This window comes from Notolabrus celidotus, chromosome 10 (genome assembly GCF_009762535.1).
Source record: "Notolabrus celidotus isolate fNotCel1 chromosome 10, fNotCel1.pri, whole genome shotgun sequence".
Taxonomy (NCBI): Eukaryota; Metazoa; Chordata; class Actinopteri; order Labriformes; family Labridae; genus Notolabrus; species Notolabrus celidotus.
The window spans coordinates 22,399,766-22,424,848 of record NC_048281.1 but is presented as its reverse complement, the minus strand read 5'-3'; the positions used below and the strand labels follow the sequence as shown (position 1 = coordinate 22,424,848).

General features: G+C 38.8%; 3 protein-coding genes across 3 annotated transcripts in view; 1 reads left to right on the top strand and 2 right to left on the bottom strand.

The window, feature by feature from the left end:
* dars1 (aspartyl-tRNA synthetase 1) overlaps positions 1-3,461 on the top strand; it is a 38,189-nt gene extending 34,728 nt beyond the window's left edge. The window contains exons 15-18 of the mRNA XM_034693915.1: positions 1,116-1,196; positions 1,376-1,487; positions 2,351-2,422; positions 2,568-3,461. Coding sequence (XP_034549806.1) covers positions 1,116-1,196; positions 1,376-1,487; positions 2,351-2,422; positions 2,568-2,659 — 357 coding nt within the window. The 3' untranslated portion in view covers positions 2,660-3,461. The remainder of the gene's footprint in view (positions 1-1,115; positions 1,197-1,375; positions 1,488-2,350; positions 2,423-2,567) is intronic.
* Positions 2,573-10,270, bottom strand: LOC117820207 (protein lifeguard 3-like). Its single transcript, XM_034693916.1, has 12 exons — positions 10,122-10,270; positions 7,911-8,184; positions 7,759-7,826; positions 7,548-7,612; positions 7,407-7,460; positions 5,786-5,836; positions 5,609-5,648; positions 5,381-5,418; positions 5,185-5,272; positions 4,808-4,903; positions 4,624-4,677; positions 2,573-3,702 (listed from the first exon to the last, which is right to left on the bottom strand). The coding sequence occupies exons 2-12, from the start codon at positions 8,161-8,163 to the stop codon at positions 3,553-3,555; spliced, it is 957 nt and encodes a 318-aa protein (XP_034549807.1). The 5' UTR covers positions 8,164-8,184; positions 10,122-10,270; the 3' UTR covers positions 2,573-3,552.
* Positions 10,271-13,174: 2,904 nt separating this feature from the next.
* On the bottom strand, positions 13,175-17,561 carry LOC117820266 (frizzled-7-like). Its single transcript, XM_034693988.1, has one exon. It carries the CDS (start codon positions 17,067-17,069, stop codon positions 15,363-15,365), a length of 1,707 nt encoding a protein of 568 aa, XP_034549879.1. The 5' UTR covers positions 17,070-17,561; the 3' UTR covers positions 13,175-15,362.
* Positions 17,562-25,083: the final 7,522 nt, after the last annotated feature.

The window sequence follows — 25,083 nt, the reverse complement described above, 5'->3', positions numbered from 1 at the left end:
CAAATGTTTCTTTTTAACACAATGTATGTAACTGACAGTATCAAATAGCTACAGATCATATTGAGGTGTACAAAATGTTAAACATGCTGAATATCAATGTGTGAAGCAGGCTCATAAAAATAATCTCCGCTGACATACAGTAATATAAAGCCAAGGCTCAGATTTCAACATGTGGATGTACTGCAAGAAGAGAACTGAACAGAAACATATTTCAGACTCAGTGTCCAGTTTTCTGCCAACTCATTATTAATGAGAAAAATAAGGATGTGTATGTGGTCAGCTGTCAGCCGGGAGTGCAACCAAGTCAGAAGCAGTCTGGCGGCAGAGAAAAAAAGTGCTTGGGAGACATGTCGCACAGCCGACATCGAGACTAGACCTTAGAGTGTTCCCTTAAAATATTTGGGACTAGATCTTGGTAAAGAAAAAAAGGTATTCTCAAAGCATCTGGGCTCTCAATTGAGTTCCTAAAAGGTAAAATATTATTAGTATTGAGGAGGACTGGTATGAAGCTTAAGAGGAGGAAAACAGCAAAAAGACATGGAGATAAAGGAATGTTCTCCAAACCCTGATTTCTAAATTACTATATTTAGCAACTGGAAAAAAGCAAATATTTTACACACAGTTTTATTATCATAACAGACTTGTTATTAATGACGTAACAAATCTGAGAGCGCAAAATAACATGAACAGCAACAGGCTGCATGAAAAGATATAAAACAACTGCATTAGAAGGTTCATATTTGACATGAGAGGTTATACTACGTTCAGTGCATTTAAGGAGAGACAGACCAGCACACCTCTCTGATCACACGCTGGTTTATCAATCTTAGATGCTGATGGATATGTGTAAAAAAAAATGTAAATGTTCAGCCTATACAGATGTAGCTTATGTGTGGGAAACACTGCTTTAACTGTCAGCATTTGAAGAAGCCACGATGTATGGTTTACAATTTGTTCAACAAATATTAGAGTTGCATTAAAAAAAATAGTATATCTGATCAAATGATATGATCAGGCCAGTCAATATCATTGTTCTTTGCCTGTTAGAGTGTTGTGTACTTCTGTCAAATGTCAAAACATGTAGTTCTTAAGATAACTCCTTTTTTTTCCCTTAGTATGACACTGACTTCTATGTGCTGGACAAGTACCCACTGGCTGTAAGACCCTTCTACACAATGCCCGATCCCACCAACTCTGTAAGTCTTTTCACTTGCTAATACAATACAAGGATAGCTGCATCGTTAAAAATAATTTCACTGTCACAAATGTCATTTCAATTTTGAAAATTAGTTTTGAACCACTCTCAACTTGCAGTTCTTCTTTTCTCTTAATTGTAACAGTATTTAAGTATTCATTTCTTTATGCTTCTGTTCAGAAATACTCCAACTCATATGACATGTTCATGAGGGGTGAGGAGATCCTCTCTGGAGCTCAGAGAATCCATGATGCTCAGCTGCTTACTGAGAGGGCAACTCATCACCAGATTGGTAAGACTGCTGAGAATAATAATTTCTTTGTTACAGTGAATTTTACCCTCTGGACCCTATAGCTCCCTGAAGCATCTGCTCTTATTTATAAAATATGTCCCAACGTATGAAAACTAAGAGAGTTGTTTTAGGACATATTTAGCTTCATTAGATAGGATACCTGAAGAGAGGCAAGAAATGTGGGGAGTAGACTGGGGGATGACATGCAGTAAATGGTGGTGGCCAGGAATTGGACCAGTGACCGCTGGGACTAGGACTATATTCTCAGCACATGGGGCGCTCACTTGAACCACTATACCATCAAGCATCCTGACATGATACAATTTTGAAAGCACATTATTATCGTATAGATGATCTGTTTTGTTGTCAGTCTCTTAATGTGATGACTTAAGGTTGGTTTATACTTCTCTGCCAAAACTCTTTAGGGGGAACTGTGGTCTCTCTGATAGTCGCCTGTTTCCAGCCCCGCTATGTTTTCTGATTTGGATATATTTTCTAGGCACCAGACCCGTCGCCGTCAGACAGTAAACAACGGTTACCGATGGGTTGCGAGATTGCTGTTACTATTCTTGTTTAATATTGTAGAGAGGGAATTACAAAGACTGTTATTATAATTATAAATGTTTTATATATATTTGCTGTCGTTATGTTTAAGGAATTCTATACATTTTGCAACGGGGTCCCCACCAGAGGCTGATGCTCTATGACGGCCCTTGGCATGGCAAAGTTTGGGAACCACTGTTCTAGAAGTATATTGGCATCTAGAGGGTTAACTGATGTACATGACATATTATTTTTGTGTCCCTCTGTCATGTCCAGTGTAAATTACAACAACTAAGCACTTACTCTTTATTCTACTACAGATCTGGAGAAGATAAAGTCTTACATTGACTCCTTCCGGTACGGAGCTCCCCCACATGGAGGTGGAGGCATTGGTAAGAAGAAGTTGTCTTTTTGGGCTCCCCACAAAGCAAAAATCACCTCTTTGAAAAAAATTCTGTCACAATGTTGCATCTGAATTTGACTTAAGATGCCTCTTAGTTGCAATAGTAATAGTGACTGCACTGTCTTCTTTTTCAGGCCTGGAGAGAGTCTGCATGCTTTACCTTGGCCTCCACAACGTGCGTCAAACCTCCATGTTCCCACGTGACCCCAAGCGCCTTACACCTTGAACCCTCAATCACATGGGCACCACCTGAATTCACTGGACTACAAAAGGAAATCCTGGTGATTAGTCACAATACTAATACTGAGTACAGAAATTTACAGAAAATAAGAGCTAGTGCCACCCTTTCAAAGGTAATGTACCAGACTGATAGCCATCAAGACCAGGGACTTGAGCTGTATCAGCAGTAGGGTGTACTATAGTGTTCGGTGTACATGGTTGGTTCTCCTTCTATAACAAATAACATAATACAGAGAGGATTTTGCTACCATCATTTTTGTTGTAAAACTGTGGGCAATTTAACCATCTTTTAATTGAGTGTGTATCTATGTTCTTTTCTATGGGAATATCAAAAACTACTCTTGGTACATATTTTTAGTCACACTTATTTTCAGATTGAGGACTAATAATAGAGGTCACAAGCTGTATGGCTGTAACTACACATGTTTTGTAACTCATTTGAGGATTAAACACAAGTAATTGGAAGAATTCTTGAATCTTTAATTACTTTGTCTCCTTTTTTGAATGATTTGCTCATGTACTTCTTCAGAATTTGTTAACGCTAACACATGATACAAGTAACTAGTTCAGTCTAAAGCGTAATACATTCATGAATTTTTATTTACAAATGTTATGCCCATTACATAGTGTCTCAATGTTATTGTACATGGCTACAACAAGCATGCAAACACAAGTACCACATTCTAAAAAAGGCAAGGCTTAATACTGGTGGGAAAAAAATTATCATAGTCAAATCAATAGTTTTTAATTTCAACATTGACAGCTGGTAATAAACGACTTATGTGACAGACTTGTGTGTATGTAGTATTTATGCATAATAACAAATAATACCCTGGAAATGAAAAGTAGTTGACAATAACATGAGCTCTAAGCATGGGCTTAATCAATAGATGCTCCACTGACTTGTAGGGTGAAGAGAAAGATGTGGACGATGTCCACATAGAGGGACAAAGCTCCGTAGATGTATTCCTCAGGGCTGATTGACACCTCCCGATTTCCAATGAGAAGCTGGGTGTTGTATACTAAAAACTAACACCATGAGAGAGATAAAGGGAGAAAAAGATAGGCAACATTGGTTTCTTTGCTTCCATGGGGTTATTGAGAAGTGAGAATAAAACAATGCTTAAACTTTTGTCCTGTTTTTTATTAAATAAGTCAAATTTTGTGAATTATTTCCACCTTGTGGAAAGGTGGAAAAAGTTCTGACATGATTTATCTTGATCTCATTTTAACAGGGGTGTGTAGACTTTTGCTATCCACTGCACATCTGCAAGCAAACACAACCCAAGTTACAAGTACAGGTTTTGACTGCGTCTTAACTATACTCTAACCGTGTCTTGTCCAGCCATCTTGTCAGCAAGTCACGTCTTGTCTTAACATTTTGTTCTTGAAGTTGATGTGTTGGAAGTAGAAAAACTAGTCAAGTGTAAAGAGGTGAGCGACTTTGATGAGGACCAATCTGTGATGACTAGATGACTGGGTTAGAGCATCTTCAAATCTACAGCTCTTGTGGGGTGTTTCCAGTCTGCAAGGATCAGTACCATAGAGTGTATAAAATATGGACGTAGTATCCGTGACGTCACCTATCTGTTTCTGAAGAGCTGTTTTGAGGCCAATTGTCGTCTGCAGCCATATTGCTGCTGTCAAGCAATTGTGACGTAAAGAGGCGGGCTTTGAGCCTCCTAGCCAAGAGCTGAAGTGTTCCTGCCTGTCAATCAAGTCAGCTGTGCCTCTCATTGGAAGACTTGTAATCTCAATGTCTATCAAAGGTGGTCCAAGGAAGGAAAGCCAGCAAACCAGCTACAGGGTCATGGGCAACAATTGTTCTTTATGATGCTTTCATTTTGTATTTTTTTCCTCATGAGACAAACAGCATGCTTATTGTTATAAAAAAAAAAATTGTAACAAACTCAAATTACTCCCCTTAAAATCATATCACTGTGGACTCACCAGAGTGTATACAATGGCTCCAATAGCAGCGTAAAGCATATGCAGCCAAGGGACCTGGTGAGTTGCATAAGAGTAGCTTTTAAATGTTAAATCAGTCACACATATACTCTACGAAGCTTCTGATACTCACACTGAGAAACTGGAGTTGAAAGAATATATTAAAAGTTTAACTAAAGGGTCTTACCCATTGGAAGACGAGGACAACGGCTGTAACAATCCCAATGATCATGAGCAAACTGGATGTGATACAAAGGAACCCCCCGCAGGAGGTAAAGTCTACCTGTGATGAGACACAAGTCATTAACAGGATGAAAGGGACGTTTTGTGCTTCAGGATACATGACAGAGAGGCCAAGATAATTTATAATGTTGGGTATGTGTGGCTTGTATGAAAGGTAGCTTAGCCATCTTCTGTTGCATCAGAGAAGTTGGATTTACATCTTATCCCAAAACATTTTGAATATTTTAAGAACCTCAGTACCCCATTGTAATGTGAGATAAAGGAGTATTTTCACTCTGACAAGCCACTGGCTACTGAGCTACACTTTACATCTCAACCTACCTTGGTTTGAAAACAGAAGATTGTGACAATCACGCAAACCGTTGCTGTTATTCCCATGGCAAGAAACACTGCTTTTGTGTCATAATAGCTGTAAAAAGAAACAAAGTGTTAAACAATCACATAATTTAACACATCATGATCAAAATGTTTTATCTTAGTGTATTGTTGTGTTTTGCCTGAGGGGCCAATAGCAAACCTTGAAATGGTCCCAGACATGTAAGACAAGGCGAGGGTCTACAAGACAAAACATGAAAACAATGTGTCATAAATAGGTTTTACCTTTGGAGATTTTGCTCTTTCTCATTGGCTGTTTTTGTTACCCCTTTCCAGGCCTCAACTCAAGTGTTAATTTTTGTCCCATAATAGGCTCTTAATTTTTAGCAAATTGTATAGATTGACTCATACTCTATGAAATGATACTTACAAATACTCCAAGCAGAATAAAATTCCCTGGGAAATTCCTCCTAAGCACAGATAGTGAACAACATTTTGAAATATTTATGGTATATATATATCATACATCGTGTTTTGATATTAATCTGTAACATTAAATTGTAAATGTTTAACTATTATCAAACTTGTTCAAGACACTATAGCCTACCTTGCTTTTTTGCAGCAGATGAGTATGGAATATACCAAAAAATAAACCACCCTATGGAGACATAAACACATGGTTACCACCACAGTATTTCATGAGAATACCAGCACTGAGAAACATGGTACTGGATGATCTTCCCTCTCTCTCTCTCTCTCTCTCTCTCTCTCTCTCTCTCTCTCTCTATATATATATATATATATATACACTACCAGTCAAACATTTGGAAACACCTTCTCATTCAAGGGTTTTTATTTATTTTAAAGGGGACATATCATGAAAACCAACCTTTTCAGTATTTTGCACATGCCCGTGGGTGTCTGGAGTATTAACTCACACACAAAATGTGAAATAAGCCCACTCAGTCCTTAATTAGTATTCCACTTGAGTCTGATCACTCACAATCAGACGCTCTGTTCAGGAACTGCTCGTCTTGTGCCGTCACAATGCAAGTTTTTCTAATTATACCTGCCTCCTCACCTGGCATCTCCACTGTCACCTCCAGAGCCACACCTTCAGGGACACCCAAAAGCCTGTCAGGGTTTATTCTATTGAGCAGGATTCGTAGCTGAGCTGGATGCTGAGTTTATGGTTGGTTTTTTTGTCTGTTATGTCGGCCAGTTAGGCTGGTAATATTCTTCAGGTCATATAAAACTCTTGTATAGAAGCTCTGAAGCCATATCTGCTTAACAACTAACATTTACCAGCAATGAAACACAAAAAAACATTTAAAGATTAACCCAAAAAAATCATACTTAAATTTTAAAATTAGTAATTAATATGAACAAGGTCACACCTCACAGAAGAGAAAAGGAGCTCGTGTGGATTTAAAAAGACACCAAAAACGGAACGTTTGTAGAAAGGGTGTAGAGGTGGTCCAAAACCTCCTCTGGAGCTTGATTTATATAACATTTTGACTGACACATGGCAAGGATGTTACATTTAGACATCAAGGTGCTGTATTAAATGGTTTAAAAAGGGCATGATATGTCCCCTTTCACTATTTTAAACACTGTAAATTAATACTGAAGGCATCAAAACTATGACAGAAAATATATGGAATTTTTTAAATCACCAAAAAATGTGTTAAAAAAAACAAAATATGTTTTATATTTTAGATTATTTACAGTAGCCCTCTTTTGCCTTGATTACAGCATTGCACTCTCTTGGCATTCTCTCATTCAGCTTTGTGAGGTCTTCTCGAATGGTTGAATTAACTGGTGAGGCCTTGTCAGGAGTTAATTAGTGGAATGACTTGCCTTCTTAATGTGTTTGAGACCATCAGTTGTGTTGTTCAGAGGTAGGGTTAGTACACAATGGGTAGCCCTATTTGACCTCTATTGTAATCCTTAGCAAACCCACATTATTGCATAGTTTTGATGTCTTCAGTATTAATCTACAATGTTGAAAATAATTAAAATCTATAGTAGATAGATAGATAGATAGATAGATAGATAGATAGATAGATAGATAGATAGATAGATAGATAGATAGATAGATAGATAGATAGATAGATAGATAGATAGATAGATAGATAGATTGATTGATTGATTGATTGATTGATTGATTGATTGATTGATTGATTGATTGATTGTATTTGATTCTGAAGTTTCTGGGTATAACTTACAAAGATGCCCAGTAGATGCCAGGGTATCTGATGACAAACAGCCGTACTGGAGTACTGTCAAAGCAGACATAATTGATCACTAAAGAGCAGACTGTTCCTCACCCACCAACAATGTTAGACTTGGATAAAATTTACACTTACACAAATGTAAAGACAGCAACAACTGAGAAGGTGACGGCTAGTTGTGTTGCTAAAATTAAGTAAACCTGCCAACAAAAATAAAACAAAGCAGTTATGTTGAACATGCAGTCAGGCATCTCTGTAGTTTTAGATGACATTAACCACATTTCTTGAAGATATTATAAAGATGATATCTAAACCATGTGTAAAAGATATGAAGTGAAAACCGCACCTTTCTGATAAAGGCATGCCTGATTAAAGTGCTTTCCCATTGAGTGCTCAGGAGATCCTCCATGTCTCCTGCAAAATTAGTAATTTATATGTATAAACTTGGGAGTTAATCAAAATAATAATGCAGAATGTGCTCTCTCATTTCTTGAGAACCTGGGTTTGATGTAGGCACTCCAGCAGACAGAGTCGGTATTCCGTTGCGTACCCTGGTTGGAGAGAATCCAGGGGTGTCCCACATCCCCTCCTGGCTCCAATAACTAGGAGGGCCAGGGCTCAAGCCAGGACCAGGGCTGTAAGATGGAGGTGGTGGAAGAGGGGGGCCATATTGTTGCTGGTTTGGGTAAGGTCCATACTTTGGATGGTGCAGTGCATCCTCATAGGATGGTGGATTATCCAATTTGGACATCTTGATTTCACCGGACTATCTCTAAAAGAAGACAAGTTGTTATTTACTTTCGGCTTACATTGCACAGGTGCATCTCAAGGAATATTGTGAAAAAGTTATCTTTTTCTGTCTTTTAATTTAAAGAAAGGTACATTTTCATATACAATCCCCTCTTTCCAACCCCTACTCGGTTGAGGCAGATGTCTGTCTAACATGAGTCTGGTTCTGCTCGAGGTTTCTGCCTGTTAAAAGGAAGTTTGTCCTTGCTGCTGTAACTAGCTAAATACTGCGAGGTGCAATCCTCATGGTGGATTAAGATGAGATAAGATTGAGCCCTGTCAGTAAGAGGGGACTGGAACATATCCTGCTTTGATGTTGAGTCTTTGTTAATAATTTAACATAGAGTGGTCTAGACCTGCTCTTTTTATAAAAGAGTCTTTAGATAACTTTTGTTGTGATTTGGCTCTATACAAATAAAGATTGATTGATACCTGATAGATTGATAGGATGCTGTGTAACATGTTGATAGAAACAGAATTTGATTGTTTTCAAATAATTTTAAACCTTATATGTAATTGAAAATAGTAAAAAAATAAATAAAACATCACTTGTTAAAACAGAAAAAAAATGTTTTGACATGTAAATTGAACCTGTTTTCTTTAAATTTGGCTGATTATGGCTTATTGCTCATGAAATCCACTATCTCAAATTATCATAATATTCCATAAGATCAATCGGAAAAAAGGGTTTAAAATACAGAAATTACAAACTTCTAAACAAGTATGTACATATCTACAGAACTTGGCTTTAGTCCTTTACCACATATTATTTGCATTAGTGCTGAAATATTACTGTGCCCCAGGTTGCATTGCCTTCAGGTCGTCTGTGTTTTTGGGTCAGGTGTTTAAGGGGTACAGGTCAGCCCAGTTGGCTGGCCAATCAAACATTTCAGTCATTTCAATCCATTTAATTGGAGGTTTGGTACTGTAAGCTGGTAATAATGCTGCATCGTCATAAAACTTGTAACCAGATGGAAGCATGGAGTGCTCTAAAATCTACTGGTAGATGGCTGCATTGACTTTGGATAAAACAGAGGACCAACAGAGGAGCAACCCCAGTTCTTTTCTTTTCTTCCTTATCCCCGGTAAGAGGGCGCCGTCTCTGGTTCAGAAATGTCTTGATACTTTTGACTCCCGGCTACAACCATTTAACCACCATGACTTCCCCCACTCTCTGCTCCCCACATTTGCTGTCTCCTGCAGCTGTCCTATCAACAAAGGCAAAAATGTCCCATCCCTAAAAAGATATTTTTTAAAAAAGGATATGGGGAGTGACTTTTGTGCATGGCCAACATCAGTTCTTGTACCATTCTTTCTGAAGCTCCAAAATTCTCAAATTGCCTTTTCCTGACACTTTCCCTTCCAGTCAATGTAATATCAATTTGCTTCAACACAGCACTCTGTGAACAGCCAGCCTTAACAGCAATAACCTTCTGTGGCCTACTCTCCCTGTGGAGGGTGTCAATGATCATCTTCTGGACAGCTGTCAAGTCAGCTGTTTTACCTGTTTTAGAAAAATGCTTGAAGAACTGTAGTTTGTGTGCAATAAGTCTAGAATATCACATTTTTAACTGATGGGAAAAAAATGAACTTTTCCATGATGTTCTAATTTGATGAGATGCAACTGTATTTGTAATCATACAATGTAAGTATATACGTAGAAGGGTGTGTAACAATACAAAGCTTCTTATGCTTGAATAAAGCCATGTCTGTTTATATGTAGCAAGTAAATACACTCAAACGAAGCATGTTTATGAAATAAATTATGCAAGAAATTACACAAATTGTTGCTCATACTAGTCCGCCCAAGACTAGAAGAAAGAAAGAAAGAAAGAAAGAAAGAAAGAAAGAAAGAAAGAAAGAAAGAAAGAAAGAAAGAAAGAAAGAAAGAAAGAAAGAAAGAAAGAAAATGTTGCTTACCTGCCTTTGACGGAAGCTATACCCCTCTGTTCTGTCTCTTTCTCTGTAGGTTTGCAGACTTACACCACAGGCGGGTTTCATCCTTGTAATAGGATATGTTCACTGAAACTAATACTTTTACTGTTGTAAGTAGAGAGCTGGTGACTCCTTTGGCTCACGTGTCCATTATGCAAAGGGAAAAGCGAAAATACATGTTAAAAAAAGGTGATAATTTTGCTTCCAAAGAGAAATAACATGAAAAAAGTGGAGATTTTGCTTCCAAAGCAAAATTTTCTTTTAGATTTTAAATTTTGTTTTTGAACCAGAAAAACATGAGAAAGTGATTTTTTTGCTTCCAAAGTAAAAAAAAACATGGAAAAAGTGAAAATTTCAAACTATAGTGTGAGGAAAATGTATTATTATATGTATGAATCTGAACCCAGGACCCTTGCATTGAAAGGTAGCAGCCCTGTCCACTTTGCCTCTGCTGGTCTCTTAATAAAGTCAATGACTTTTTGTATTTTATTTATGTAAGTTCAGTGAGATAAATCATTAAATCCAGAGTTCAAACGCGTTCTTATCTAACTCTTGATGATTAAATATGACTTAAACAATCAGAATATAGACAAACCAAAATTTTGATAATAAAAACTTGTGCTAATTGCAATGATCAAATATAAGTGGTTCTAAACAGATGAAAATGCAGACCACAGGTCGCTCTCTGTGTATTTAAGTATCTGTTTAGAGGGTAGTAGACCACAGAGGGAAGACAATGCAGCCCCATTCATTCTGTTTATTTTTACTTTCCACAACCCTCCCCTTTATTTTATTTTTAAAAAACAAACTGACCTAAAAGAACTCCAAATGGCTAAAAAAAAACGCAGCAAACATGCCTGTACTTATTGCTAATTTCACCACCAGAGGTCAGTGTCAGATCTGAGTGAGTGCTGAAAATTTGAATCATTCACAGATCTTTTCAAACTATTACCAGTATGTGTGAACTGATAGAAAACAAGTCTACTGCAGTAAAGTACAGGAAATATACATTGTACTTTAACCACAAACTGATCTGAAGTGTAAAGCTGTTGTTTGTTTACCTACATTAATATATATAATTTTTCTTTTGTTAGCCTTCATCATATTTAACATAAACTTTACATGTAAGAGTTTGTCCCTGTTAAAGTTAGAGTAAACACTTTATACTATGCAAAATGAAAACCTTTTGTTTGGAATAAAGAAAAAGAGAAAAATATTGAGTTTATTGTACTGAACAAATAACAGTTGGTTAGCTGTAAAAGAAGATAATCAGAGTATGTATACAAATGTTGATGGGGATAGAGCATGCTTGGAAATAAACGGTCTCTGGTTCTGCATTATCCATATCATACTTTCCTCAAGCATTTCCCTTTCCAGGAGTATGTTGCCAAATCAGTGCCTTGAAACATCTACCCTCAAAAGTGGGGCTGCTTTTCATCCCTATTAATATTGAATTTAAGCAAGCATAAATCGCTCACTATACTACTGTAGCTAGGAAAAGACTGACACAGAAAGCACCTGAAATACAGTACTCACTTAAAGTAACATCTGTTGACAAGTACAATAATTGGTGAAAGTAAAGTCATTTAAAGTGATTGGAGGTCAACCCGATCATTTACTCTTGTTGTTTTGAATTAGCAACATGCAATCAGTGGATAAAATAATTTATTTGAATTCAAATATTAATCCCTGGTGTCATCAAAACTCTGAACTATTACAATTATTTTGTCTATTCCCTCTTACTGCTAGGCAGTTTACTTATTAGATTTGCCTCGATAGGATGGAATCATCAGCTGTGTTTACAGTCCACTCCTTTTTTCAGGTTACCAAAAGCAGATATCCCTTTTCCCCAAGCATGAACCATTTGTGTATTTCTATGTATCTGTCTGCAGAGGGCACTGAAGATTAAAAAACGAATCATGGATATTCTCAAAAGTTGACTGGGGTTTGTACATATGTGTTGTAAAAATAAAAAAAATATTTTATGACAGTGGTGTTGCTCTTTACAGAACTGAGATAGTTCTGATGAACAAGCAGGGCAGAAATGGAGAGACCCATTTTACTGTATTTAGCTTTTTCTTTTTGGATTAAAAAAGTAAATGTATACTTGGTCTGCTGCCACACTACCTCTGTGTCTTCATCACACAGAAAAGTGCTGGGCAGCACTCACTGCATTCCCAGGAATGTTTTATGCTTTCTGTCCCAATAAGCTCAAACAGAAATTGGGAAAAGAGCTTTTAGGTATTCTGCACCCTCAGCCTGGAATTTATTTCAAAATGGCTTTAAACTCAAGGAGCTGGTGTCACTGAATGTTTTTAAATCTAAACTTAAAGACCTTGAAGGTGAATCTTTAGGATGTGGTGGTTTTTAGTGTATCTTGTTACAACTTCCTCCTAGGTAACGGCTCTTTCTGCGACAAACGTGCTTGTGAAGTGTACTTTGGTTCTCTGTGTGTCTATGTCTGTAACTTGTGGTTTTTTGCTGCTGACTGTCTTGGCCAGGTCTCCCTTGAAAAAGAGATCTTTGATCTCAATGGGACAACCTGGTTAAATAAACGTTAAATAAAATAAATTAAAAATGCACTTATAGTTTTTATACTGATAACACAAAATACTGAAGATATTGAAGGGTATAAAGTAACCGTCAGTAACATTTGGCTTGTGTTGTTCACTTGTTGTTCAAATACCCTGCTAACCGGCATCACAATGTTGTCTGTGTGCCATCACTTCTCTCAATACTGTCATGTGTCAAGTATGACGCACCATAAGCATCAGGCAGTAAGTGAAAGCATTGAGGATCAAATTAGTAAAGGTGGTGTTAAAAACACCTCTGTAAATCATGTCATATACAGGAAACCTCTGCTTTTACCTTTGCTAATATTATTTTACAATAAACAGTGCATATGTTGCCAAAACATTCTCACCTCAAGTTCTACTTATTCCTAGTTTGGTGCTGTTTTGTCAACTACTGGCTCTAAAGTCAAGGGTTAACTGTGAAGCTCAACATGAAATCATTAACAGAAACCACAGAGGTCGGCGTATTACAAACCTTATTGCTTTTATTCAAACTGTACACATAAAACAGTCTTACCTTATTCAAGATAAAAGTAAAAAAAAAGAAAGACAGAAATGAGAATACTCTTAAATACAATATGCCTTAAAAACAGAGATTGTGTTTACTTGGTGGGTTGCATATGTTCCAACACAAAACACACACACACACTTATATTCCTTCTGAAACCTTGTTACAAGACAAACATTATCAGTCTGGTACCATTGAGGCTGTCCAGTCTCAGCTCCTGAAAAACCATTTCACAGAACTCTTTTGCCTTGTTAGGTATGCATGTCACAGCCAAAAAATAACTCATGGGTGGTGGAGTGTTGCCCTGTTCCCAAATCCAATTCTTACACTAAAAATAGCCATGGTTTGAGGTAAGTTGTACATTCACAGACAATTTGACATTCCTTGCTGGGGACACACTTTGGAGGGTAAAAATAACTACAGTATCAGGTTTGTTAAGGACAGTTTGTCAGTTTTTCCCTGTTGCTGCAGAATGTTTCAGCCCATCATTAACATGATGTCTGAAAATGGTGCATGTCAAATTACATGCTGCCTTAGAGCTATTAAAAGACACTTTCCTGCTGTGTAAACCCAAAATCTGATCAGAGGAATTAGAAATTCTCTATTTCAAAATAATGAGTGTGTCATTAACATTGAATTAACAATGGAAATAAATCAGTTATTTTCAAGGGATTTCTAACTAAAATAACCATGTACTTTTCTGTGATACCATACATTAATTCTACTTATTTATCAAATATTCAATGACATGCTTCAATGTTGATAGAAACTTAGGACAGTGTAACAGAAGAAGCCTTAAGATAGAGATTCATCATATTAATCACACTATTCTCAAGGCACTGCATAGCCTGTGTCTACTTTTATCCCTCCAAGTAAAGAACATCCCCACAAAGTTTTGAGCTTTAACATCCTTCTGATGTATCATGATTTGAGAACACGGACCAGATATTCTCTTCATCCAGTCACAAAATAAAACTCTAAGTTGTTCAGTCCGCTTTGAAAAATGTTTGACATATAGAGATCAAATGGAAGAAAGACAGATTCAGTTATAATAAGTGGAATACAAGCGTCAATGTGTACGGTCATCTTTTTAGAGATGGAATAACACACTAAACACTTCCATCCCATAAGGATTAAATCAGGATCCTTGAAACGGCGCACTGGATATCTTAAAAGCGTTGAAAGTCTTTTTGATGAGGGATCCAACCTTCTAGGGACCACACACAGAGACAAACAATGAGCTGTTGTTTCCTCAATGTGGAGAGGACCTGGGTGGGTGTGTGTGTGTGTGTGTGTGTGTGTGTGTGTGTGTGTGTGTGTGTGTGTGTGTGTGTGTGTGTGTGTGTGTGTGTGTGTGTGTGTGTGGTCTCACTATTTGTAACAGGTCACTTTATGGTGAATCAGATATTTCACACTTTATAACCTTTGGTTTGACCGTGCAAACCAACACTTTACTTCAATCACCTTTGGAGTGAACATTCAATCCCGGAGAAAGTATTTAAACAGTCTGAAAGCTTAAAAAAATTACAAAATAAAAAAGTAAAAGATTCCATTTCTGAGTATCAACTTGGCACTAGTTGGAGGAGCCGCAACTTAATGCTATATTTCTCATATTTGAAAGGGCTTACTTAATTGCTAACTGCAATTACTCGCGCATTTACTGCAGAAGGTGAGTGTTTAGCTACACGTAGAGTAACATTAAACATATGTTGTAGGTGTTCTGTTAAATGAAGCTACAGTCAAGACTGTGGCTGGTGTAGGGATCAACCTTTGACCTTTTGACTGCTTTCCCACCCAACCCACAAAAAAACTTTTTAGAAGAATAGACAGGAAGTACATTCAAAGTGTAACATTTAAGATTACATGTAGGCAGTTTCATATCAAAAAAAGTAACAAATAACTTCACCAGCCTGGCATTAGTCCAAAGACCAGTATGGCCATTCAAACCATTTCGTAACTCAAAGATGGAAAAGACAAGAGTGTAGGCAGTCCAATGATACACAAAAAAAAGAGAAAGAACTGAAGTTGTTAGTCCAACGTCTGAATAACAAAAAAATGTCCAAAATACCAATAAAATGAAAGACCTCGTTTAGAAGGTTATGTTATCCAAACTCCATGTCTTAGTACCTTTCTGTCCTTTGAACATCACACAGTTGTCTCTCCATGATTACCATTGCTGAGGCGCTTGTAGAATCTTCTCCATGATTGAAGTGTTTTCCCTGACCAGACCCAGAACCCCGACGTGATTCCTACTATCATGGTCATAAGGTATTTGATCATGAACACAGTGAAGTCCGGGGTCATGGGGGCGAAGTTGTGCACTGGACAAGGCACTGCAAACCGCTTGCAGGTCTGCATGTGCCAGGTGCGCTCCCAGTGCTCCCTGAAAGCCTGCTCGTAAAAGTAGCAGGCGATCACGATGGTGGCAGGGACCGTGTAGAGCACACTGAACACGCCGATTCTCACCATCAGCTTCTCCAGCTTCTCCGTTTTGGTGCCGTCGTGCTTCATGATGGTGCGGATACGAAAGAGGGACACAAAGCCAGCAAGGAGGAAGGACGTGCCAATGAACAGGTAGACAAACAGAGGAGCCAGGACGAATCCGCGGAGGGAGTCCACGTTGAAAATCCCAACGAAACACACCCCCGTGAGCACGTCGCCATCCACTTGGCCCATGGCGAGGATGGTGATGGTTTTAATTGCAGGGACAGCCCATGCGGCCAGGTGGAAGTACTGGGAGTTCGCTTCGATCGCCTCATGCCCCCACTTCATCCCAGCTGAGAGAAACCAAGTCAAGGACAGGATCACCCACCAGATGGAGCTCGCCATACCAAAAAAGTACAAAACCATGAACAGGATAGTGCAACCCTCCTTTTTAGTACCCTGGGCCACTGTTCTGTAGCCGTCATCCTTGAATTTATCTACACAAACAACTTTATCCTCCAGGAAAAAGCCTGCAGCATACGCCACAGCAACCATAAAGTAACACCCAGACAGAAAGATGATGGGTCTCTCTGGGTATCTGAACCGCCTCATGTCCACTAAATAGGTAAGGACAGTGAATAATGTGCTTACACAGCATAGAATGGACCAGATCCCCACCCACAGTCTGCCGAATTTCACTTCATCCTCCCTAAAGTACATAATCCCGGTTGGTTTGGTGGGCTCACATGGGGCCCCACAGTCTTTGACCCCCATGAAACGGTAGCCCAAATAGGTAGGGACCTCCAATTGTAAGGGGCAGGAGAACTGGTGGTACTGGTTGTGCTGAGGCGGGCGTTGGTTGGGTCGGCCCATGTTTGGGGGGAGGGTCACGGGGTCGGGTGCATAGGGGGACGATGAGGAGACCGGACTGCTGGGTTCGGATGTGTTCTGACCGACGCAGATCTCACCAGCTCCATGGACAGGGAAAGCCTCACAGCGAAGCCGCTCCGGCCACTGAAACCCGAACTTATTCATCAAGGCTTCACATCCCTGCCTTGCGCGCTCACACAACGACCGACAAGGGGGTATGGCCTGCTCCAGCACGGTGCAGACTGGCGCATACATGGAGCAGAGGAAGAACTTTAGATCTGCAGAACACTGGACCTTCACCAAAGGGTAGAACTGATGCACTTCGAGTCCGGCGTCCTCCTGATTCGTGTGGCCCAGGAGGTTCGGCATGATGGTCTGGTTGTAGGCGATGTCTGTGCACAGCGGGATTGAGATGGGTTGACAAAATCCATGTTCTGGAACAGATATTCCACTCTCGCTGTTGTAATGCTGGGCAGAAGAGGGTGAGGAGATCAGGGCGCACACCAGCCACATGATCCGTAGTAACACAGAGCCAGCGGTGGACCTGGCCGACGCCATAGTTGAGGAGGAGGGGGGGAGGGAGAGAAAAAACTTTGATCCAAGTAGGGCGAGTTACAAAAAAGGGGGTGAAAAACAAAAAATACGCGCAGGAACTTTCGCAACTTTAAGTTTGTGTTCTAAAAGAATCAATCGAAGTTAATTACTCGTGTTTCGTCTCTTTTACGCAGAGAAATCTAAGAGAAACGTTCGCTGTGTCATGACTTCTTCATGGTCTTTGTAAGTGACTCCACAAGCAGTCCACTCTCAGTCCCAATCCGGTGAAAACACTTTCAGTCCCATTTTTTCCAAAAAGAAAATCCAAAGTCGGAGTTTTTCCGTGCGACTACGACCTCAGCTACTTTCAAATAAAACAGCAATCATTGCATACCTTAAAAAATCTCTCCGTTTCATCCCTTTTTCGACTTGACTTCTCACAGAGCGTCGGTTCACATGCTGAGCAGCTGGAAGACCAGAGGCTCACTCTCCTTACTCAGTGCAGATTCCACCGGTTTCCAGGCACCCCCCCCATTCACAAGACCCTTCGACGGAACGCAGGGTGCCTTGAAACCGAGCCGCGTCTCAGCCAATCCCAGCATTTGTTTTCCTATAGGAATCGTTCTTGATTGGTCTTCACTTCCAATGGAAGAAAGCCGTCTTACAGTTATTACATTACACAGGAGATTACTTAATCATTTTTGGGTCATTTATTTCGAAACAATTCAATACACATATTATTTTTGTTAAATATGTTTGTAGACTTAAAGTTCGTTTTGTATTATTCAACACATGTTAATCGAATTGTTCTGTTTTTTCCAGTTCTGCCATGCTTTGTCCTCCACATCAGTATTTCATCCTGTAACAATTTGTTTCTTCACAACAAAAAAGTTGTATTGAAGACACTGTTTTGTTTTATGTGTAAAGTTATGCCTGTCACCAAATTGAATATACACTTAAAGACACTCACTGTGCTAAACATGTTAAAACGCTTTGCAACAGCCTGAACAAACCATGAAAATACTCAAATGAAACCCAAATGTTCTCCAGCCCCTTTACCACTCAACCACAGAGAGTACCTGTTGTTTACTTCTCTAAGGGTTTCATTGCAAAGAAACAGATGCAGACCCTGAACAGATCTGTTTAGGAAATATAAGCATCAACAGTCAAAGTAGCATTAATATGGATTGACCACATGATCAATCTACCCACAGACATCCTAGTGTGGGAGGTGTAGGAGGTTCCTTTGGTGGCCCCTCTGCATTTGGTGTGTTTCCACCCTGGGTGGGATAAAAGGAGGTGGGGGAAGGGACAGGCAGAACAGAGAAGTTGAAGAGGGCAGGGGGGGAGAAGAGAGGTAGAGAGAGCAGGAAGAAGAGCTGAACCAAAAGGAGAAGTCAGAGGAGTCCCAAGCTGTGAAGTAGCCTGTAAAGAAAAGGGCAAGTAAGATCAAAAAGGGTTAGTGGGCCAATCTGGAGTTCTTCAGCAACAGCAGAGTGATCAAGAAAATACTGTAGTTTATGTTAAATGTCCATAGGCCTAAAGAGTTTTTGTTGACTGTAACATCCATTTAAAGACCAAAAGAGGGCTGGACTAAAACGGTCTCATTTTACAACAAAGAAAATCAGTATGAACTGCTGGAGATTGAGTTTTTGTTTCATGTGGTCCTCGTTACGTCACATTTCGCAAAATAACAGTGCTGTGCACAACCAAAGTCAACCATATCATATCAGCACTTATCATATAGCACTTAGTTTGATTACTAGTAACACAGAAAGAATCAAAATGAGTGTCCATGCAGAACTTGTCATACTTATTTTACTTCTGGCACACTGTAAAGCCATTATTTGTCTTTTTGGAGTAAGCCAACATTAAATTTGTGTTTATCCAAGTTTGCTATTTGGTGATACATTGTGCAGTGTGTTTCTCAGATTACAGATTACTCTCCTGTAACTAGAACCAGGAAATATATCCATCTTAGGTCTTACATATTTGTCCCTTTGTAATTTCACACATTCCCTTCAGTATTTTATCTAGTCTTTCTTATTTTCTGATCTGTTATGCAGGTTAAGCACTCTGAATTTTGTTTGCACATTCACAGTTACTAGCTTGGTTGGAAACTCTGTTCAAAATATGATTTTGTATATGTAAATGTAAGTGTGACAGATTTTGTGCTATGGGAATGCATCGTTGTACAGCCCTATATTGTGGAATGCATCTTGGATAACATATTATCCTCCCAAGCCTCTACCTATGCTTCTTAAGCAACATTTTTGTCCATAGTGTGTGTACTCAAAAAAAGGAGGTAAGACAGCCACTAAAATAAAAATAAGTCTAAATATTGCACACAAAAAAATGTAAGTACGTTTTTCTTCCACCAGAACCTGTCAACATTTCAAATGATCATTCTGAGTTGACAGCTTACAAATAAAGATGAAGTCCATTTTTCCTGAGTGCTCGAAAAAGGGACTGAATCAGTCTTGAGTCTTACTGGCAAGTTGCAGCACCTCACCATTAGATCAGTATTGTTTTCCATATACTCAATCTGAGAGTCAAATTGAAGCAATGCGCATCCCCTTGCTACAATGCACTGGTCTCTAAGAAGCTTGAAATTGAATTGATGTGCAAAGGCATTGGAGGTTAGGTCACTCTTTGCTCTGGACAGTATGTTCAACTAGTCCTTTGTAGAACTTGTCAAGGTCTGTGGTTGTTCAGAGACATAGGGATAAGAAAAAGGCATTACAATAACGTAAACAAGCTGTACATAATACATTTGCATAAAGGCAAACCCATAGTGTTTAGCTCAGTTATCAACCAGAGAGATGATTTGGATTTGCTGCTTCTGATAAGTAGATTGGTTTCACTGATTTTGTGCTTTAGAGAGCTAATGGACAGCTGAGCTAAGATTTACAACTTCTGAAGTTAAAGAGTGTTGTATTAGACATAAGAGCATTAGACAAAGCCCCTTCGTCACAGTCTGCAGAACCCATGATGTTAGACACTAAAGGGACAGAAGGTACAATTATTGGTTGTTGGGTAGGTGGGTGTCTTTCTGAGGGGCTGCCAGGATTCGAATGAATGAATGGACTAGCTATTCTATTAACAATCTTAAGAAAAAGAGAAATGCATTCAATGAAGATATATGCATTTAAGCATAATTTGAATTTTTTAAAATATGCCTCATTGTGTTTAAATGCGGTCTGAAATGATTCTCCCTCTCCCTTATTTCTACTTGTGGTGTATAACAGCAGTTAGTGGCCACACAAGGTCAAATGGTTGCACTTCATTATGTTAACGATGGCTGTTTGTTTTTGTCTCTGTGTGTATTTATGTAAAAAGTGTCCACAGTGGTCAAGCAGATGTGGGCAGTCCAGCTGGTTTTCAGACAGTCAGTGACTGTTTTGACTGGAGTCTGATGCATCTGGACATCCACTGTAGAAAATAAAATCCACAAACAACAAGTATATTTACAGAAGACCAAGATTTAAAAAAAAAAAAAACATGGTTTGGACTGTGCTTGCTCAGTTCGGGGATAGCCAGAGGTGTGACCACAAAGTATTTGAGCTACCATGTGAAACCCAAAGCCGAATAACTATTTAGATGTGGAGAAGAGGCTGAGAACACAAGCCTTTTGGTTTGGCCTGGGAGATTTTTTAATTTGAGGACAGCTTACAGAACACGATGGCTTACCAAGTTGGTCTGACCAAGGTTAAGTGCTTTTAGGGTGTAAGCTAAATATTTTAATGCACCATGAGAGGTAAAGGTAATGTTTTAATCTATGTGGACTATATATGTACTTCATGTAAGGTCTGAATTCCTAATAGCTCCTTTTATCTCTTGTAAAGTCTCTAGTAGCAGTTTTTGCTATTACATATCATCACCCTATTAAAATAATGGCCTAAGTCATTTTTTGAAAAAAAATGAGTTTTTGGCCTAAATCATCTCTTGATGATTCTGGCCACCTCTGGTAAAATCACTTTTATCCTTAGTTGAAAGGATTATGCTCTTTATGCCCTATAGGACAATGGCCTATGTCAAGCGGGTGACTTAGGCAATTTTATTCTTGTCCTAAGTCAACATTTTTGATTCTTTAGGATGCACCTGTCGAATGTCATCACTTCTTTGACAATTTTCCACATAGTTAGGTAAATCAAGATGACTGAGAATGAAGATTCAGGGGATAAACTGAATAGTACTGGGATAGGTACAAAAACCCAGCAAAGATGAGTTGGACAAGTGAGGAGAGGGACATGCCTCCTCAGCGTTTGATTGACCTGACATTTGTTCAATTTAGGTTCGAGTTATTTACGTTTTGATTTTGCTTTATGGAATTAAAGGACAGTTAATAGTCAGGTTTCAAAAAGTTGTCAACACTGTATGTTGGAAATGGGTTAAGTTCAATAAAAACCCGACAACGAAGACCTGGAGAAGTGAGGAAAGGGACTGCCTCCTGACCAATTTGATTTACCTGACATTTGTTTAATTTAACTCGGGGTAATATCAGTTTTGAGTTTGCACTATGGAATGAAAGAGCAGTTTAAGCCAGGTTTAAAGTTGCCTACGTCACACTAGAATGTTCAAAAATGGGCCTAAGTCAATTTATTTTTTAATGTTACATAATTGACACACAACGTTCTATGTATGTCAACAGTCATCCACTGTCAAGGCCTTTTTGATTGAAATGATTAATAAATATCTTATGCTCTGTATTTGGCAAGGTTTTTTGTGTTTTCCCAAAAACTTAAAAAAATGACTTAGGCCATTATTTTAATGGGGTGATGATATGCAAAATGTAGAACTGCACTCCAACCCTGATTTAGTACAATGTGAAAACCAGATTATAAATTATGTTGAAGAAAAACCATCCTGCCTGGTCATGAGTTAACCATCTTTTATCAACAAATACAATAATATCATAGACTTTAAATGTCTATCAGTCATTCTCTTGATTTATTTCGTTGAATATTGAACTAGAACTATGTGAGGGAACATTACCCGTCCAATACATTCAGTGTTTCAGTCTTACTACATGCAACTTAATGGTGTGTAATTCCTATTTTTCAAACAAAAACAAGTTTCCACAAGGCTACATGAATGTGAAAGGTGGTCTCAAAGTGACAAACATCAAAAATATGACCGTGAGTCTGCTTTGAGGCACCCTCAGAAGCTTTCAGCATATTAATTAACAGTCTGACAAGCAACTTTACTGTCTCAGTTATGGCACTGCAAACGACTGTTCTTGTACTAAATAGCAGACTGATTAAGTTAGTCACCAGCTGGCTTATAACACAGGATCCTTTCCTTTCTTTAATGTCAGATATACAAATGTGAATATGTTGGACTGGCATTGAATAAAAACACACTTTTTTTCCCTTTCAGTTTAAAGGTAGTGATTTGCCAATGCTGCAGTATGTCAGTCAGAGACATAAATCTGTTATTGCAAGTGTAATCCAAATGTATAGTTTTTCCGAAAAGAGGGAAAGTACCATCCACTGAGCAGGTAGTCATGGCAGCAACAATGGAGAAAACAGAAAAAGTACCCGCAGCTGAAGCTTATAGTGGGAGAGAGGTGTGATATGCCACAGAAAATAAAAATGATGTAATTTATCCCAAACTCAGGATGGATTACACCACAGCAGAATAAATGATTAGTGTTGAACAAGAAAAGTTTTTAGCAAGCTGTAAAAGATTAAACATTTTAAATTATGCAAAGAAACAAAACTTTCTCTGCTCTATTTTTGAAACATGTGTTCATTAAGCTGCATCTCCCTGTTCTCTTTGTGTGTGTCTGTGTGTATGTGTGTGTGTCTGAGCTATGCATTGGTTTATATATAGCACTGCAGACGTATGTATGGGATTTGTACGAATAGGGGGAGGGGAGATCAATCTTAAAAAATTGCCGGAAAGAGAGTTGGGGAGGGAGAGAGCAAGAGAGAGAGAGAGAGAGAGAGAGAGAGAGAGAGAGAGAGAGAGAGAGAGAGAGAGAGAGGAATGCTGGCAGCTGGTTTGTGTCTGTCAGTGCAACACAGAGAGCCCACAGTTCTGGACAACTCTCTCACTCACACAGACATACAACCATACATACATACACACATACACACATACACACATACATACATACATACATACATATGGCAATGAAAGAACGAATTTATCGACCAACAAAGTGTGTGTTTAGTCCATGGGCAGGCAAAAGGAAGCTCACTGACTGACATCTACACTGCATGAACAAAAACTATATCCATGAGTGTCTTGCCAGAAAAATTCCATGCAGTGAATTTTCAATAAAACGTTGTGGGAATATCAAATGGAAAACAAAATCCTATGAATTAACAGTCAAAGTTAGCATGATGATGAGGGTGTAGGTGAGTTTTCTCAAGTTGTTCTCCTAATATAGATCAGTGGAGTGCTCATATAACCCATGACCTCACTGTTGTTGTAAACTATTGGCTGGGAACACACACATTAGCCTTTTACATGGATGTACTGCACCTGTGGGTATATGAAGAAATGTCTAAATAGATTCATCAACACTTACTTTAATCTGCCTGCTTCCTGGTATGAAGTCTGTGCAGTGTACAGGTGAGCTGATGTGTGAACTCAGTACTCAATTGTACAGACAATCAAAGCAGAGTGGAAGTATTGATAATGCTGTTCAAATTTCATTAAGTTTCATCAGCTTCATACCCCTTTCTGCTTGCATCAGCTACCTGTTTGTTTTAATTCCAACCTTTATATTTGTTTTATGGATACATCCTTATGTTATAGAGATATCAACGAGAAAGGTTCCCGAGCACTGACCACTCCTTCTTGTTCTACGCACTACCAAGGCGCCAACCCTCTGCTCAACCAAACAGACTTTTTCCACTAGTTGAAAATGCATTTCACAAAAAACTCCTGCTGTGTCCCACATGTCTGAAATGGTCTACAGTTTTTGGATCTGATTGTCTAGACTTTATATGAGAAAGTTATTCTTGTTGAATCACATCAGTGTGGACCAAAGCAAAACAGGAATGTCTTCCCAGGAGCCAGCATGACCTAGAATTAAAAAAAAGATAATGGAATCAGTAAAGTATAAAGGTTTGCTGAGTGTACGACTTTGAATCATCATTGTATGGAATAGTGGCGCTCTGAAATACTAACTAGAATGGTTATTGCCTATAGCATTAGATGATGTTCCCTGCGAGCTGAGGAGAAGGAAGCAAAGATGACGTGCTGGTATTGAGGTGCAAGCTAAAAAAGACGACATCAACCTGTCCTTCCACCCACCATTGTGGGGAATGTAAGATCTATCTATGATAAGGTGGACGAGCTAACCCAGCACCAGAGGGAATACTGGCAGAGAAGCATCATGCAAACAGAGCTAACACCGGACACGAACGCCACATTGGAAGGATTTCACCTGCTGTGGGCGGACAGGATACAGGAGAGCAAGACTGAACTAACTGGGGAAGAAGGCCAGCTCAGTCCTGGACCCTGTGGAGGTGGTGGCTGACAGGAGAATTATGGCCAAGCTGTCATCTCTGATGGACTTTTTTTATATATATATATATATTCTTGTTGAAATTCTTGTACTGTACGCCTTCTTGTTTGCTGCTGTAACTCCATGAATTTCCCCAATGTGGAACGAATAAAGGAGTATTTAGTTGAAAATGCAACATTGAATTAGATTCATACAGGGCAATATGATATTAATGTGCATCCTGGATAAATGGCAAAATCATAATAGTTTATGTATTTTGAGTATCATGTTCATGAGTGCAGGGCTTAAATGTTATGTAAGAACCATAGACTGTATAAAAAAACTGACATAGTATCTGTGACGTCACCAATCTGTTCCTGGAGCACTGTTCGGGAGTCAATCGTTGGCGGGTGCCATATTGTAAATGTTAAACGCAACCTAATATCTGTCTAACTAGTTTGAGGTAAAGGGACGGGCCTTTAGCCTTTTTGAAGCTACAGGGTTCCAACCAAGCGGCAACCTCCAGTCTCAAACTATGAAGCCCATGCGGAAGTTTTATAAACTGCAATTCATTGA